General features: G+C 44.1%; 1 protein-coding gene across 2 annotated transcripts in view; it reads left to right on the top strand.

Moving 5' to 3' along the window:
- Window positions 1-14,090, top strand: part of PKP3 (plakophilin 3) — a 73,536-nt gene that overhangs the window by 41,403 nt on the left and 18,043 nt on the right. For both annotated transcript variants that reach the window (XM_063117056.1, XM_063117057.1), the window contains 4 exons: window positions 10,210-10,298; window positions 11,113-11,870; window positions 13,010-13,133; window positions 13,445-13,649. In XM_063117056.1, the coding sequence (XP_062973126.1) occupies window positions 10,210-10,298; window positions 11,113-11,870; window positions 13,010-13,133; window positions 13,445-13,649 (1,176 nt within the window). The remainder of the gene's footprint in view (window positions 1-10,209; window positions 10,299-11,112; window positions 11,871-13,009; window positions 13,134-13,444; window positions 13,650-14,090) is intronic.

The raw sequence follows: 14,090 nt of genomic DNA on the forward strand, positions 1-14,090 counted from the left end.
ACTGGCTCTGAGGGGAATATACATTCCACATTGGCCTGGTCTATGAGGAAAGGTTACAATATCTGGGACTGTTTAGCTTAGGAAAAAGGCTAGTAAGGGGATACCTAATGGAGGTGGATAGGGAGACATTTTTCTCCCTCTCTTTTACTGGAATCCAGGGTCATCCCATGAAGTTGATTGCTGAGACATTCGAGAGAAATGAAAGGAAGTACTTCTTCACACAGCACATAGTGAAAGTATGGAACACACTTCCATAAGATGTAATGATGGCCACTACTTTGGATGGCTTTTTTATTTATTTATTTATTTTATTTATTACATTTTTATACTGCCCAATAGCTGAAGCTCTCTTTTTGTTCGTTTGTTTTTGTTTTTTTTGGTGTTTTTTTAACGGTTTTTAATGCTTTATATGTGTATGTTCTGTGTTTTAGAATTTTAAATTTTGTATACTCGTTTTAATCTTAATTTTAGAATTTCTGTAAACCGCCCAGAGAGCCCTGGCTATGGGAGCGGTATATAAGTGCAATAAATAAATAAATAAATAAATAAAAGAATTGGACAAATTCATGAAGGAAAGGCTATCGATGGCTATTAGTCCTGAAGGCTATATGCTACCTCCAGTAGTAGATGCAGTAAGCCTATGTACACCAGTTGCTGGGGAACATGGGTGGGAAGGTTCTGTTGCACTCCAGTCCTAATTGTGGGTTTCCTGTGGGAAACTGGTCAGCCACTGTGTGAACAGAATGCTGGACTAGATGGACCCTTGGTCTCATCCAGCAGAGCAGTTCTTATGTTGGGATATGCTCTCTTGGTGTATGTGGGCAGCTAGATGCACCACTTAGTACTAGCAAGAATGAGGTGAAGTGCAAAACTCACTCTGAGGGCTTTGTAAATGATACTTTGCCCCTGATGTTATCATTTACATGACAACGTGTACTTACTGATAAGCAGGCTTTCCACCTGTTATGGCTACATGAATTCCATCACAACAATGCAGAAGGTATCTCCAGCACCTCCATATCAGCCCTTCATAGAACTCAGCTTGCTTACCACAATAGAAACAGGGAAGAATGACTGACGTTCCCCACAGTAAAGGCTCATATATGGCAGTGACAGAATATTCTAAGATTGTTGTTGTAATTCATATGTACTATTAATGCCCTAAGAAAATTGCATATTTGGAGATAAAGGTTGTGAAAGCAGCTGCTATACCAGCCTTCCCCAACCTGGCGCCCTTCAGATGGGTTGGACTGCAACTCCCACTATGCCCAGCCAGCATGACTGATTGCAGTGTTGGTTGAGGATGATGGGAATTGTAGTCCAACCCATCTGGAGGGCGCTGGTTTGGGGAAAGCTGTGCTATTCTGCCTAGGACATGATTCCATAATGTGAAGTCCAGAAGCCTGAAGATAACATCTGATTCCAGAAGATACAAGAAATCTACTGGAAACTGATGGAGTGGAATGTCTGGTAGATTCTTCTTCATCACATCCTGTGGGATCCACACAAACAGCCCCTACTTCTTCATCCTTGCACATCAGTGAATCCAATGACATGTGCAACACCCTTTCCTCTTCCAGCTATCCCACAGGATTATCTAGGAAATTGTATTCCATAGGGCAGTGTTTATCTACTGTCATCTCATGTTGCTTCTTACTTACCAGGTTAAAGTTTTACAGAATGGACCCATGAAAGAGTCTTGGAATACCTGATGCTTCCCTTTCATGATAAATTCTTGGTGGCACAATCCTTAACATATTGAAATGACACTCAGCCTGCCCTAACTGACCATAAAGTGAATTGCGCAAGAGCATGTAGGTGGAATATTTGCTTACATAACTTATTTTCCCACCCTCTGCACATGCTCACAAAGCGAGGGGAGGGCAGATATCAGTGTGGCAGAGTTTGACTTGGGCCCAGATTCTGCTCAGCCATTATGAATGGCCTTGAACAAATCATGATCTTTTTAACCTATCCCACAGTATTGATGCCAGGATCGATGACCTCCAAGTATGCTTCCCAGAGTTGCTTGAAGGAAGAGTGAGATGCAAGAATAACAAACTAGGATTAATGTAAAGGGGGTTGATTCAATGAGTGGGTTTGCACGATCACTGCAGCTGTTGTGTCAGGTGAACCCAGTGAGGGTGAGTTGTTGGTTTGGTTAAACTACCCAGAGCCTGTGGGCACTTTTAGGATTGTGGATGGTTTGTTTACCACACCAACAACCCACCCTCACCAAGTTCAGAGGACACAACAAGCCTGCCTGCCTGCACCACATCCCACCATGGGCTACTTGATTGTGCAATCTGGCCCACATTGTGTTATTTTTCCAATCATGGATGTTCCAAGCATTAGTTTGGAGATTAAAGGCAACATCTAGTAGAACATTTTGCATCCACACAATAGCGAAAAGAAGCAATGTCTGGGTTATGTGACATCATACTCTGACCGAATGGGTGGTCTGGCTTTAATAATTGACAGCGTTGTAACATGTGGGTTGAATCCGGACTCAGACATACTTCAGAGTAGACAATTGAAATCAATCGGACTTAAATTAGTCAATATATGGCTAAGTCTGGATCCAACTTTTTTGGGAGTGATTTTTAGTAGAAGACCATTGAAGCTGGCCTATTGAAATGGCCTCCAAACAATTCACTTGGATTCATAAGTAAGTGGGGAACAAACACAGTCACAGAAAGGAAATCCATATCTCCATCTGGAGATATTAATGAGAGATTCAGAGAGATCTGCAGTTTCATTTGCAGTTTTGAGCCTGGTTTGTATCTCCTCTTTTGTTGGAAAATAAATTTCATCTGCCACTAGATATATTTAGCAAACAGCACCTAAATGTTTGTTCTTTTCATTTCGGGTCATATTTGATAACAGCACATGTAGCTGTCCAGTATAATGGGGGGAATTTTTACTCTGTTCTCCAAACATCCTCTATAAAGCTTATCTTGTTTAGTTTATTGTATTGAAAGCATTTAAAACAGAACCGGTTTCCTAATCTTCTGGTACGAGGAGAGTTATGTGCTCCCCACACTTGCATTTTACTGTAGCACCAGGTTTGTAGCTCACCATACTTGCATTTTACTCTAGCTCTGGCATGTGATTGCCTCAACTTTATTGCAGTGTCCCCTTAGGAAAGTTCACACATACTTTTAGTGCTGAGGTCATAGGTTTCTAAGCAGTGGTTTCATAGGCGTAACATGGACACATCAGGTTAGTCTGCGCAATCTGTTGGCTTTTTACTCCTGTGGCAACTGCTTTGCTTTGGTTTCATCTGCATGCTATAATTTATCGTGATTTGTACAAGTATGGCTCTAAATTGATTTTTTACATTGGGCTAAATCCAGTGTAACGCAAGCAGACTCCGTTCACACAGTGGGACTTTCCCTTCTTCTCCTCCCTCCTGCAGCCCCCCCCCCCCCCCCGAATGCATCACCCAAATCTTCTCTGGGGAATCCCCCAACTCCTTGAGCCGATTTGAGGCACATGCAGAGGGCCGCAGGGAAGACGGGACATCCATTCCACCACCAGCTTCTGTTCTACTGGTGGATGGCATTGAATCCAACCCATATTTGCTCTTGCATAATTTTTGTTTCAAACTCATTGACTGTATTCCCTCCACAATATTGTTCCCTCACTTTCTGTTCCCTTGAATTTTGTAGATGTGCTACTCCATATGAGAAACGTATGCAGCAAGATCCAAAGCACATATGCACAGAAGTATGACCCTCTGATTTTCCAGAAAGCATGGATAGTATTGTAATCTATATCAAGATTATTTTTGCCTTGACAAGTCAAACATATATGTATTTATGTAGATGTATGTATCTACGTATATAATATAAGCTATCAGTCTACATAACACTTTGCAGAGTAACATGAAGAAAATGTGAGATTCCTATCCCAAGGATCTTATAGCTGAAATTCTAAAAGGGGCAGGGAGGAAATGAAGAAAGTGTACAAAGAGATAAATGGAAGATGATAAAGTTACATACACTCGGGAAGAGGACAAAAGGGTTAACCCAAAGGTAAATTATGATTCTTGGTAGTGATAATGAGAGTAGTTACTCCTTGTTCTGGAGCTGTATACAATGACCATTTGTATAGGTTCTTCCTGGGCGTTTGAAGCTACCATGGTGGGATTTTTAAGCATTAAGTGATATTTAACTGCTAAGCTTGTGCACTAGCATATCTATCTGCAGTGCCAGTGTAGCATGATATCTTATGAGACTGCATTAGTATGCCTAGCTAGTAGGCATGTGCTATGCTATGCCATGCACTTAAAAGTACTGGTGCAACATGTCTTAGGATCCAGCTGTTTTCCAATATGATGCTTCTTTTTAAAAAGAAAAGAAAAGAACGAAAGATGCTGTCTCTGTGGATGTTAAAGTCTTCAGTGTTAGAGCCACCTCTCATAGCAGTTTCCACATATTACAGCATCACTCAGTAAACTGCCAGTGTAAACTCAAGCACAAGGACTAAGATTTGTGTCTTGGTCTAGTTCAAACATCAGTCAGCAGAATGTTTTGTTCATTCAGGTTAAGCAGTAGAGCTTGTTTTACACTGCTTCTAAATGAAATGGTTTCTTCTACAGACTCACAAATGGGAATCCATGGCACCTAGCTCCCCACAGTCACAAAAGCAGTTGCGTGGAACTGGGATAACACATAAATACCTGGAATACATCTGAGCCCACCAAGACGTTCGGCTTGCTTTGCTAGGTTTTTGGCTCCAGTCCCCACCGATGACGCTGCAGCTTCTGAAATGCAATCACTCAGTAGCGTCCTGGCTGCACTGATAGCCGGTCTCCTCCCTTCAGTTCTCTAGGAATTGTGCCAGGTTACAGCTCTCTAAATAGGGCCTTTGTTAAGAAACCATTTTAAAAGTATTCCAATATTTGTACAAAGGGAAAGGATGCCTGGGAAAGAAGGAATGGAGAAGGTTAATGGGGAGGCAGCACAGGAGCTGACGCCTATTCACTTTCCGTAGTAAGTCCATCTGTGAGATTTTCTCGTATGTGCATTTGTCATAATCTGTGCAACTAGCAGGGAAAAAAACCAAGCATCTTCCAGATAGGAAAGTGGGAGGACAGCTCTACAACAGCTTCCCACCACACTTTGGCGCTTAAGTTGTGGACTACGAGTGTGGGATGCCTCTGGGTAGGGGTGGGGGGAGCATGCAAGTTTCTTTGCTTTGGAGGTTTCTTGCAACAGCGTTGCAGAATTATTATTATTATTATTATTATTATTATTATTATTATTATATTTATTTGTATCACGCCTTTTGCCCAATACTGGGCCTCAAGGCGGTCTTACAAAGTTTAAAACATACATTGTAAAACCAAGGAAAAGAAATGGAAAAAAAAGGTTTAAAATACACAACAAAATTATAAGTCATTAACATAGATGGAGACCAAATTACTTGCCAAAGGCCTGCTGGAACAAACATGTTCCCATCAAAAAGCCCATCAAGAAGGGAGCCAGTCTAGCCATGCAAATGACCCAGTCAATACTGCTAATATGCTGGTCTTCCTATTTCTCACACCCTTAGTATAGATTGTGAGCAGGGTCTGTGTGTAAGCACCATACAGGCACCACAGTACAGGAGTATTGCAGTAGCTGGGAGAACATCCAGCACAAACCCAAATCTTGTGTATGGAGAACAAGAGACCACTTCTCACACAAAAACAATTTCCACACAGAGGCACAGTTTCTGTGGAGGAAAGTCATGTGTACATATGTACACAATCATGTCAGGCAACTGATGTTCATTTCATTGTACACGCACAAAAGCAATCTCCCTGTGTAGGAAATTGTCTGTGAAGCAGCTGAAAGAATTGGAATTGACAGCAGACCAGTTCAGACAACACGCTAAGCCATGGGTAGGCTGCTGACCCTTTTGCAGCAAATGGTTAGTAAGCATGTTTAAACCGTGGTTATGTAACTACCATGATTAGGAATGGTTCACATGGCATGCTAAGCCATAATGTTTAGCTCAAAATGCTTAACCACCATGGCTCAACATATCATCTGAACAGTCTGTGAAGGATAGAAAGCCTGATTTGCAAAATGGATGATGGTTCCCAGGAATCATGCATATTCCACCTCCATAAAGTAATTGTGATGTTCATCTGGAGCAGACTTCTCCAAACTACCCTCCAAATGTTTTGGACTACATTTCCCAGCATTTTTAAACAGAGGCTGGGGCTGATGGAAGTTGTAGTTCAAAATATCTAGAGGACAGTGGGTTGGGAAGGCGATTGATATTCTGCCTCCACATTCTATCAAGAGCAAATATAATAGAATCACTTTTCCTGCGTCATTTTTCCACATCTGAACAAGGGCACCTTTAATAATTATCACAATTATAACTTTTAAACATGATGGAGGAATAGATAATCTTTTTAGAATATGTAGCCATTTCCAGTGTTTTCTCAAAAAGCAAATGGAGGTGCCATTACCCACAAGGCACCATGCCAGATCCTAACACAGTGTGTTCTGGGACATTATCCAGGAATTCATGCGTAGGTGGAATGTGAACTGCCAGGATATTACAATCTGATTAAAAGAGCATCGAAAAACCATCATAAATAAATGGATGAGGGTAAAAGGAAGAGCCAAATGCGCTAGTATAGAATGGAGGATAATTCATACTTCTCAACCTTATGAATTTAAAATGGAGGACAGAGCCTCTAAATGAGGGTCAAGCAAAGAGAAAGCATTGTTACGTGAGAGATACAAGTGGGGAAATCAAGAATCCCCCCAAAATTAAATGAAGTAATACATAGTTTAGTGGTGGAGGGGAAGACAACTAAGGCGAGAAAAGCTAAAGGTCTATAAAATCATGAACAAGTGAAGAAAGTACAGCGAGAATTTTTCCGCCCTCTCCCAAAATAATAGGACATTGATGATGCAGTCCTATACATGTTTAGACGTGGGGGGCGGGGAGTCCCACAACACTCAGCATTCCCCAGCCATCTGACTGAAGGATGCTGGGAGTTGTATGACTTTTTTCTGTCTAAACATGCATAGGATTACACTGTTAGATTGCAATCCTATCTACTTTTACTTAGGAGTAAGTCCTAGTGAACACAGTAGGATTTAATTCTGAGTAAGCATGCATAGAATTATACTGTAAGTGGCCCAGTGAAATGGATTCATAGTTCGTTCAGGAGTGGGGAGAAGTACTTCACTCAATGTTTAACTAAATTCTGGAATTAATCATTACCATGAGATGTGATGAGCCCAAACCTAGATCATTTTTGTTAGCTGCTGTTACCCATGACAGCAAAATTAAGCATCTGTGGGTTTTTGGAGAGAGGGCAGTATATATCTATGGGAGTGGTAGGCATTGGGAACAAACAACAACAGATTATCTCCAGGTGTTTTCGTCCCATGGGTTTGTCAGACACCGCCGGTTGGCCCATCTTGGAGGCAGAATGTCAGACTCAACTAGACAACCCTTTGATCTGAGCCAGCAAAGCAGTTATTATGCTTTCTCGTTCCTTACAGAAAGCTTTGAGTCTTTGTGCGGGATGAAGGTGCCTTTGGAAGGACTGACAAGTTCAAAAGTGTTGAGGAGGAGTGTTTAAAGAGTGCAAGCTAGGCAGTCACTTTGAGGGAAGCAAGTATGCTTTAAAACAAAGGACATTCTACAGTGATAATTTACTCTCCAAAAAGGATAGGGTACTTTGAAATGCTTGCAAGCTTTTTGCTATTGTTTTGGCAGGTGCCACAATGGCCTCTAGGAGCCATAAGGCATGGTTGCAGGCAAATCCAAATGACTAGTAACATATGGTGGAAATTAGGACATTGCAAGGGCAATGAGGGATAGCTTTAAAAATTAGGTCCAGGTCAGAGACCCCCGATAGCTATAGGATAATTGACACAGCAGTAACAATACCAACAAGCATTTAAGGGCTATAATGGATAGCAAACTGAGTTAACAGTGTCATGCAGTGGAGTGAAAAGGAGGCCAGTGTAATTTTAGATGGAATTAACAGGAATGTGCATATCCAGGAACCTGTTAAGCAATAAACAGGACTGTGCAACTCAGCAGTTCTTAAAACTTATAGCTGAAGTGGTGCTAGGATGTAATTTCTGTCAGGGCTCATCGCTGGGATCCGTTTTCAGTGCCTGGGCTCAACCCTGAAACAGTATGGAGTAATTACAGGCCAAAGTGCCCCTGAGCAAGTGCACAGGGCCTTTTCCCCATTTCTGAACAGCTACTAGAATGTCGCCCACACCAGGAATTAGGACGAAGGGATGTCGGACTAAGATCCATAGGTGAAAGGTCTTTGAAGGTGGTGCCCAGGGAGAGTGGTTAAGTGAATTATGGACACAGTCCAAAAGGCAGTCAAGAGAACAAACAGGTAAATGTAACATCCCTTTGCAAAGGTCTAGGTAGGTGAGAAAGAAAGTTAAGGCAATCCAGAGACATAAGCAGCCATTTTCCCAGCCAAAATGTCTAGGATTAAAGATGTGTCATCACTTAGGAAGTTCTGAAGACAGATAAAACCCTGAGTAAGCCTAGTCCCTATCTGGTGTAGGACTCATAGGATCAGAGGTGCTGTGGCTTTTGCTTCTCTGGATTCCTTGGGCAGCTGCGAGGTTCATGACTGTGACTGCAGGTCTACATTCTACCTTCCCAGACAGCAGATGCAGCCTTTCAGCATACAGGTCATGGGATCTATTCTGCTTGGTCTAAATTGCATCTCATGGGTAGTCACAATAGCTAAATGAAACTCCCACATACAGAGGCACTATACCCTGATGGATAAGAGGTGGTGGTGTACAAGCAGCTTGGCCATTGCTTTATGTCCTGCTTACAAGTTTCCAGTGGCATCTGTCTGGCTATGAGTAGAAAAACATTGCTGGACAAGATGGATCTCTGGTGAGATTATCAAGCAAGGCAATTCTTTTATAGCCTCACCCCCAGAGCACCACTTTAATTTCAAGGGACCCAGCCTCTGTGTTGAAAGGTAGGAGTTACATGTGTGACATGGATTGTCATGGTGACGGAAGGAGCGGCAGTTGGGAGTGGTTGGAAAGAGGAGCGGGGAGAGAGAGAAGGGGAGGGAAAAGGAGGAGGAAGAAAAAGGAAAGGAGGAAGGTTTGGGGGGGGGATTTGGGGAAGATAAGAAAGAGAAGGCAACATTGGACAGAATGGCTGTAAGGAGCAGGGAATTGGGCAACCTGCCACAGTGAACAACATTTCAGGAGCGGCATAAGAAGTTTACCCGGGCAACGCGCAGGACCTTACGGGAACAGTTAAACAGCTGTTTAGGAGTTGAGATAACTCAGGGACTCACAGGGTGTTAATGGTTAAGTTGTTACTAATAAATTCTTAAGTTTTGTCAAAAGAAGGGCTTCCATGTTTGACTTAAGTCCTGGTGTCTCATCCAGATTCCTTACTAATGGTTACACATGTTTTATGCCCTGGGCTCAGTCCCTGACATCTGCAATGACAAGGTCTGACCTTGCAGGCCTAGGGTGGAGAGCTGTTACCAGCCTTAGGAGACAATGCTGGGCTACATCAACCAAGAACGTGGCAATATAAACTGGATGCCATTTTAGAACCATAGCATCAGGATAATTAAAGTCAAGACTTTTGCTATGATTAAGGTGGAGACTGAAGCCGGTCACAGCTACAGTACCCATGGCCTCTTTCCCTGGCATTTGAGGGGTGAAGTCTAATGTTCTCATGCAAATGCTACTTCTCCTTCCAAGGAATCATCTATACCAAGCAGGATATTCCACTATGAAAGTGGTATATAAAAGGCAGGAGCCACACTACTGCTTTATAAGCAATACTGAAGTGCACTGTCAACTGTTGGGGCCCATGACACTTACCATATACCGCTTTCACACCACTTTCATAGTGTTATATCCTGCTTGGTGTAGATGTGTCATGGGCCCCAACAGTTGTCAGTGCACTTCCGTACCACTATAAAGCAGTAATGTAGATCCTGCAGTGCACTTCAATACAACTATAAAGCAGTAGTGTGACTCCTGCCTTTTATATACCTCTTTCATACCACTTTCGTAGTGGAATATCCTGCTTGGTGTAGATGAGCCCCAAGTTTAATCAGCTTCGTTCAGCTAGTTGCTGCCCTGCTACCGCAACGGTTGAGTTGTTTGCCCAACGTCACATTCCTAATGAAGTACATTCATGGTCCTGTCTCTCCATTTCCTGCTCCAGGTGGAAGCTCCTCCAATGGCCAATACAGCACTTTGCAGCCATCGTTCAGCTCCAGATCCCAAACCAATGGCACAGATCACAAAGGCCCTGTAAGTACGGAAACATCGCTGCCTGTCTCTGCCACCTGTTGGTTGCTACTGAAACTGGGTTACATGTTGATATTGTGGTTAGTGTGGTTGTTCATTACCAGTGATAAGGAAATTTGACTTCCTTTTATGTTCTCCCTGCAATCATCAAACTGGCCCCCATAGTATGATGCAGTCTTGAAGTGATCATGTCAATAACATAAGACATCCTGGTTTATCCCAGGGAAGGCACCAGGGCCAGTGATGTCCGTTCTAAAGGTTTGGCACAGTGGAGCACAGATTTATGAAGAGCAGAATGTGACCTGTGGATGGTGCTCATCAATGACTGCAAAATAGGTGGTGCAAAAAGACCTTAGCTGATCTTATAGGTGTTGTTGGGGCAGTGACATGTTTTTTCTGCCTCATATACCTAAAATAACATAGGCGGCTTTTATATGCTGTATAACTTGTAGTTTCATTCTTTCATTAGATATTGAGCTCCTACTTAGGCTGTTTTACTGTAGATGTTCCACAAGCGTATTGGTGATAGACTTTAGTGATCTTGTTATATTATGTATGTACTTCTTGTTGTTGCCTTTATTTTTCAAAACTTTATTTCAAAATGAAATTAAAGTTTCATGGAAAGAGATATAATGTGTCATTTGGGAAATGAGGCCCAGTGTTGGGCAAAAGGCGGGATGATGATGATGATGATGATAATAATAATAATAATAATTTGATAGGAAAGTCAATCTGCTTTTGAAAATAGACAATCCACTTTTGAAAATAGCCTTCACTCTAGCCTCCTTTCTTTCCTGCTGCCCGCCCGACCCCACAGCTGTACCAGCCAATCGAAAAGAAAGGTTACAGCACCGTGAAGTCTATGAACTGGTCCTCCCGCTCAGCAGTGGACCTCAGACCTAACAAGAGAGTGGCCGCCATCAGCAATGGCACAGGGCCAAAGGGCCCAGCATATGGCACAAGTTACGCCTTCTCTCAAGCTGCCAGCTCCGCTTCCCGCCCCAGGTCATTTCATGAGCGGAACTACCGGCCCCGTCAGAACTATGACACCATGTCCCTGCACTCCTTGCGCCTGGCGGACGGGCCAGCCAGTCCTGGAGGTGCAGACGACCACTACAGCATCGTCTCTGAGCAGTTGGACCCACTGGCCCAGGCAGCTCTCTACAAAACCCGAGGAGGTGTAGGAGGAGGAGGAGGAGGAGGCGCCTTCAGCAGATCCTACGCTTTTGAAAGGCAGATGAGTGCTGGCTCTAACGCTTGCCCCAGAGGGCCCGTCGACTGGATGGATGGTTTGGAGGCCCCCCAGAACAGGACTGTCATCCGTGCCCCAGCCATGCGCACCTTGCAGCGCTTCCAGAGCAACAACCGCTCCCGCTTTAGCGCCGGCTCCTTCAGTGGCACCCAGGCCTCTCAAGGAGGGGTTGGAAACTCCTATGCAGGAATGATGGAACGCAGTTCTCGCGCCCCCTCTGTGCGCAGCTTGGTGGACTCCAACCACCACTTGCAAGACCTGCGTGCCATCGACATGTACGATGGCCACAACACACTGATGAATCAGCAGTCCTTCTCCGGCGGGTGAGTGTGCTGCGAGGAACTTGCGGGATGATCTCTTACCCGCTGAGCTGGCCTGAGGAAAGAGGAAGAAGCAGCCCTATGCCATTTCCCAAACTGGGATCCCCTGGTTGTTGGACTACAGCTCCCATCATCCCAGCCATTAACCATGCTGGTTGGAGGTGGTGGGAGATACAGTCCCAACAACAACTGAGGACTCTAGATTGGGAAAGGCTGCTTTAGGGATGCGGAGCACCAGTCTTTTTAGCATACTGTGTTGCTCAATTCTGCTCAGTGTGGCAGGGAAATGTTTTCACTGTCTGAATCCTGGCTTTGCTGTAGCACCAAAGAAGGGAGAAAGCAACCTAGCACAGCTGGTTGTGCTCTAAGGGAGCCAATAGGCCTTCTACTCTATATGTCCTGTGGTTTCCCAAGCTTCATGTTTGGATGCTATGAATGTATGTTACCGCCTGAGGTCAGAGTGACCTCAGGCGGTAGCCTCTGTCAGTGTTGATTGTACGGCTTTGATGACCAATTATATGTGTCTGTAATCTTTCTTTTTCCTTTAAGTGTTTCCCTGGGTGCTGGTTCTTTGTATTTTGTACATCCACTGTGGATGCACAGTACCTAGAGTCCATTCCAGAGTTTTGCATTCTGAGATACTCCAGTCTCATAGTTTTGAAAAATGAATCATGTTTCTAGCCCTCATGGTCAAGGAAGAAAAGCATAGAAAAGGAAGCATTGAACAGCAACACTTCAGGTGTCAGATTAAGGCTGAACAAGATTTGCAGTCGTGGGCTTTACTACTGTGCAGGACCGCCTACACTTCTTGCAAATCTGCTGTCTTCGGTCCCCACCCGCCAAATCCTAACTTCTCTTCCTCTAATTCTCCCTTCCCGCTTTTTGTTTTGCTTTGTATGTATGTGGGTGTGGGTGTGGGTGTGCACAATTTATTGACTACAACCTCCCCCCCCAAAAAAAAGCCTCTTTATATACCTCAAATCTGCCAACGGGATAACCTATGCAAAATGCGTTTGATTAATATATATTTGGATCATTATTTCTTTTGAGCCCAGAATTCAGCAGGTCTTTAGTAGAGCTCTGTATAAATGAGGGAAGACAGGAAATTGCATATTGCCTTCTAACTTGGCCTTGGTTTTCAGGTTTGATGACATTGACCTGCCCTCTGCAGTGAAATACCTGATGGCCAATGACCCCAACTTACAGGTGCTTGGAGCTGCTTACATCCAGCACAAGTGCTACAGTGACGGTGATGCCAAGAAACAGGTGAGGTGGAAGGGGATGAGCACAGGGAATGTACCTGCCCTAGGGTCTGAACCTGTCTCTCAGGGGAACCAACCTTGTTTGCAAATTTAGTCACTGCTGTGTCTCATTGAAGAATTGTGGCATCAATCAATGCTGACACTTCTGGTGAGCTGGGCTCTTGCACCTGGAGATGGGGAGGTTATCTGGACTGAGAAAAAGGCACATTGCCTTAGGTGGGCGACATAAGTGCCACACAGGGCTCTCTCTCTCTCTCTCTCTCTCTCTCTCTCTCTCTCTCTCTGACAAGTGCCCTGCTCTTCATCTTGCAACAGGCTCGCAGCCTCCAGGCCGTGCCCAAGTTAGTGAAGCTCTTCAACAACCCCAACCAAGAGGTGCAGCGCCATGCCACTGGGGCCATGCGCAACCTCATCTACGACAATGCTGACAACAAGCTGGCGCTGGTGGAGGAAAATGGGATCTTTGAGCTGATGCGCACGGTCCGCCAGCAAGATGATGAATTGCGCAAGAATGTTACAGGTGAGAGAACTTTGCATAGGGTAGGTTGTGGGGCAGAGGGTTTGGGGTGAGGGCAGCAGGCTCTATCCTACCTAGAAAATAAGGAAAGAAAATGGGAGCTTGGGTGGAATGATGGAACTAAGATCTCCTCGCTATTCTAACCAATGTGGAAATAGCATTCTTGCCCCTCCTCCTCCCCAAACCACACACACGCACACACGAGCCAAGAACAGCCATCCCTAACCTGGTGCTCTCCAGCTCCAGATATTTTGGACTAAAATGCCAGGAATCCCGATCATTGGCTGTGCTGGTTGGGCCTAATGGGAGTTGAAATCTAAAACATCTCACATCTACTTTGGTCCATAGACCACATTGCCTGCATCTATGCATGCTTTTGCACCGCTCACTAGACACATTCTCATCCATAGTTTTACTCTGTGCTGCCCCCTTCCTTTCCTCCAG

The sequence above is a fragment of the Elgaria multicarinata genome, chromosome 2, assembly GCF_023053635.1.
Source record: "Elgaria multicarinata webbii isolate HBS135686 ecotype San Diego chromosome 2, rElgMul1.1.pri, whole genome shotgun sequence".
In the NCBI taxonomy this organism is placed as follows: Eukaryota; Metazoa; Chordata; class Lepidosauria; order Squamata; family Anguidae; genus Elgaria; species Elgaria multicarinata.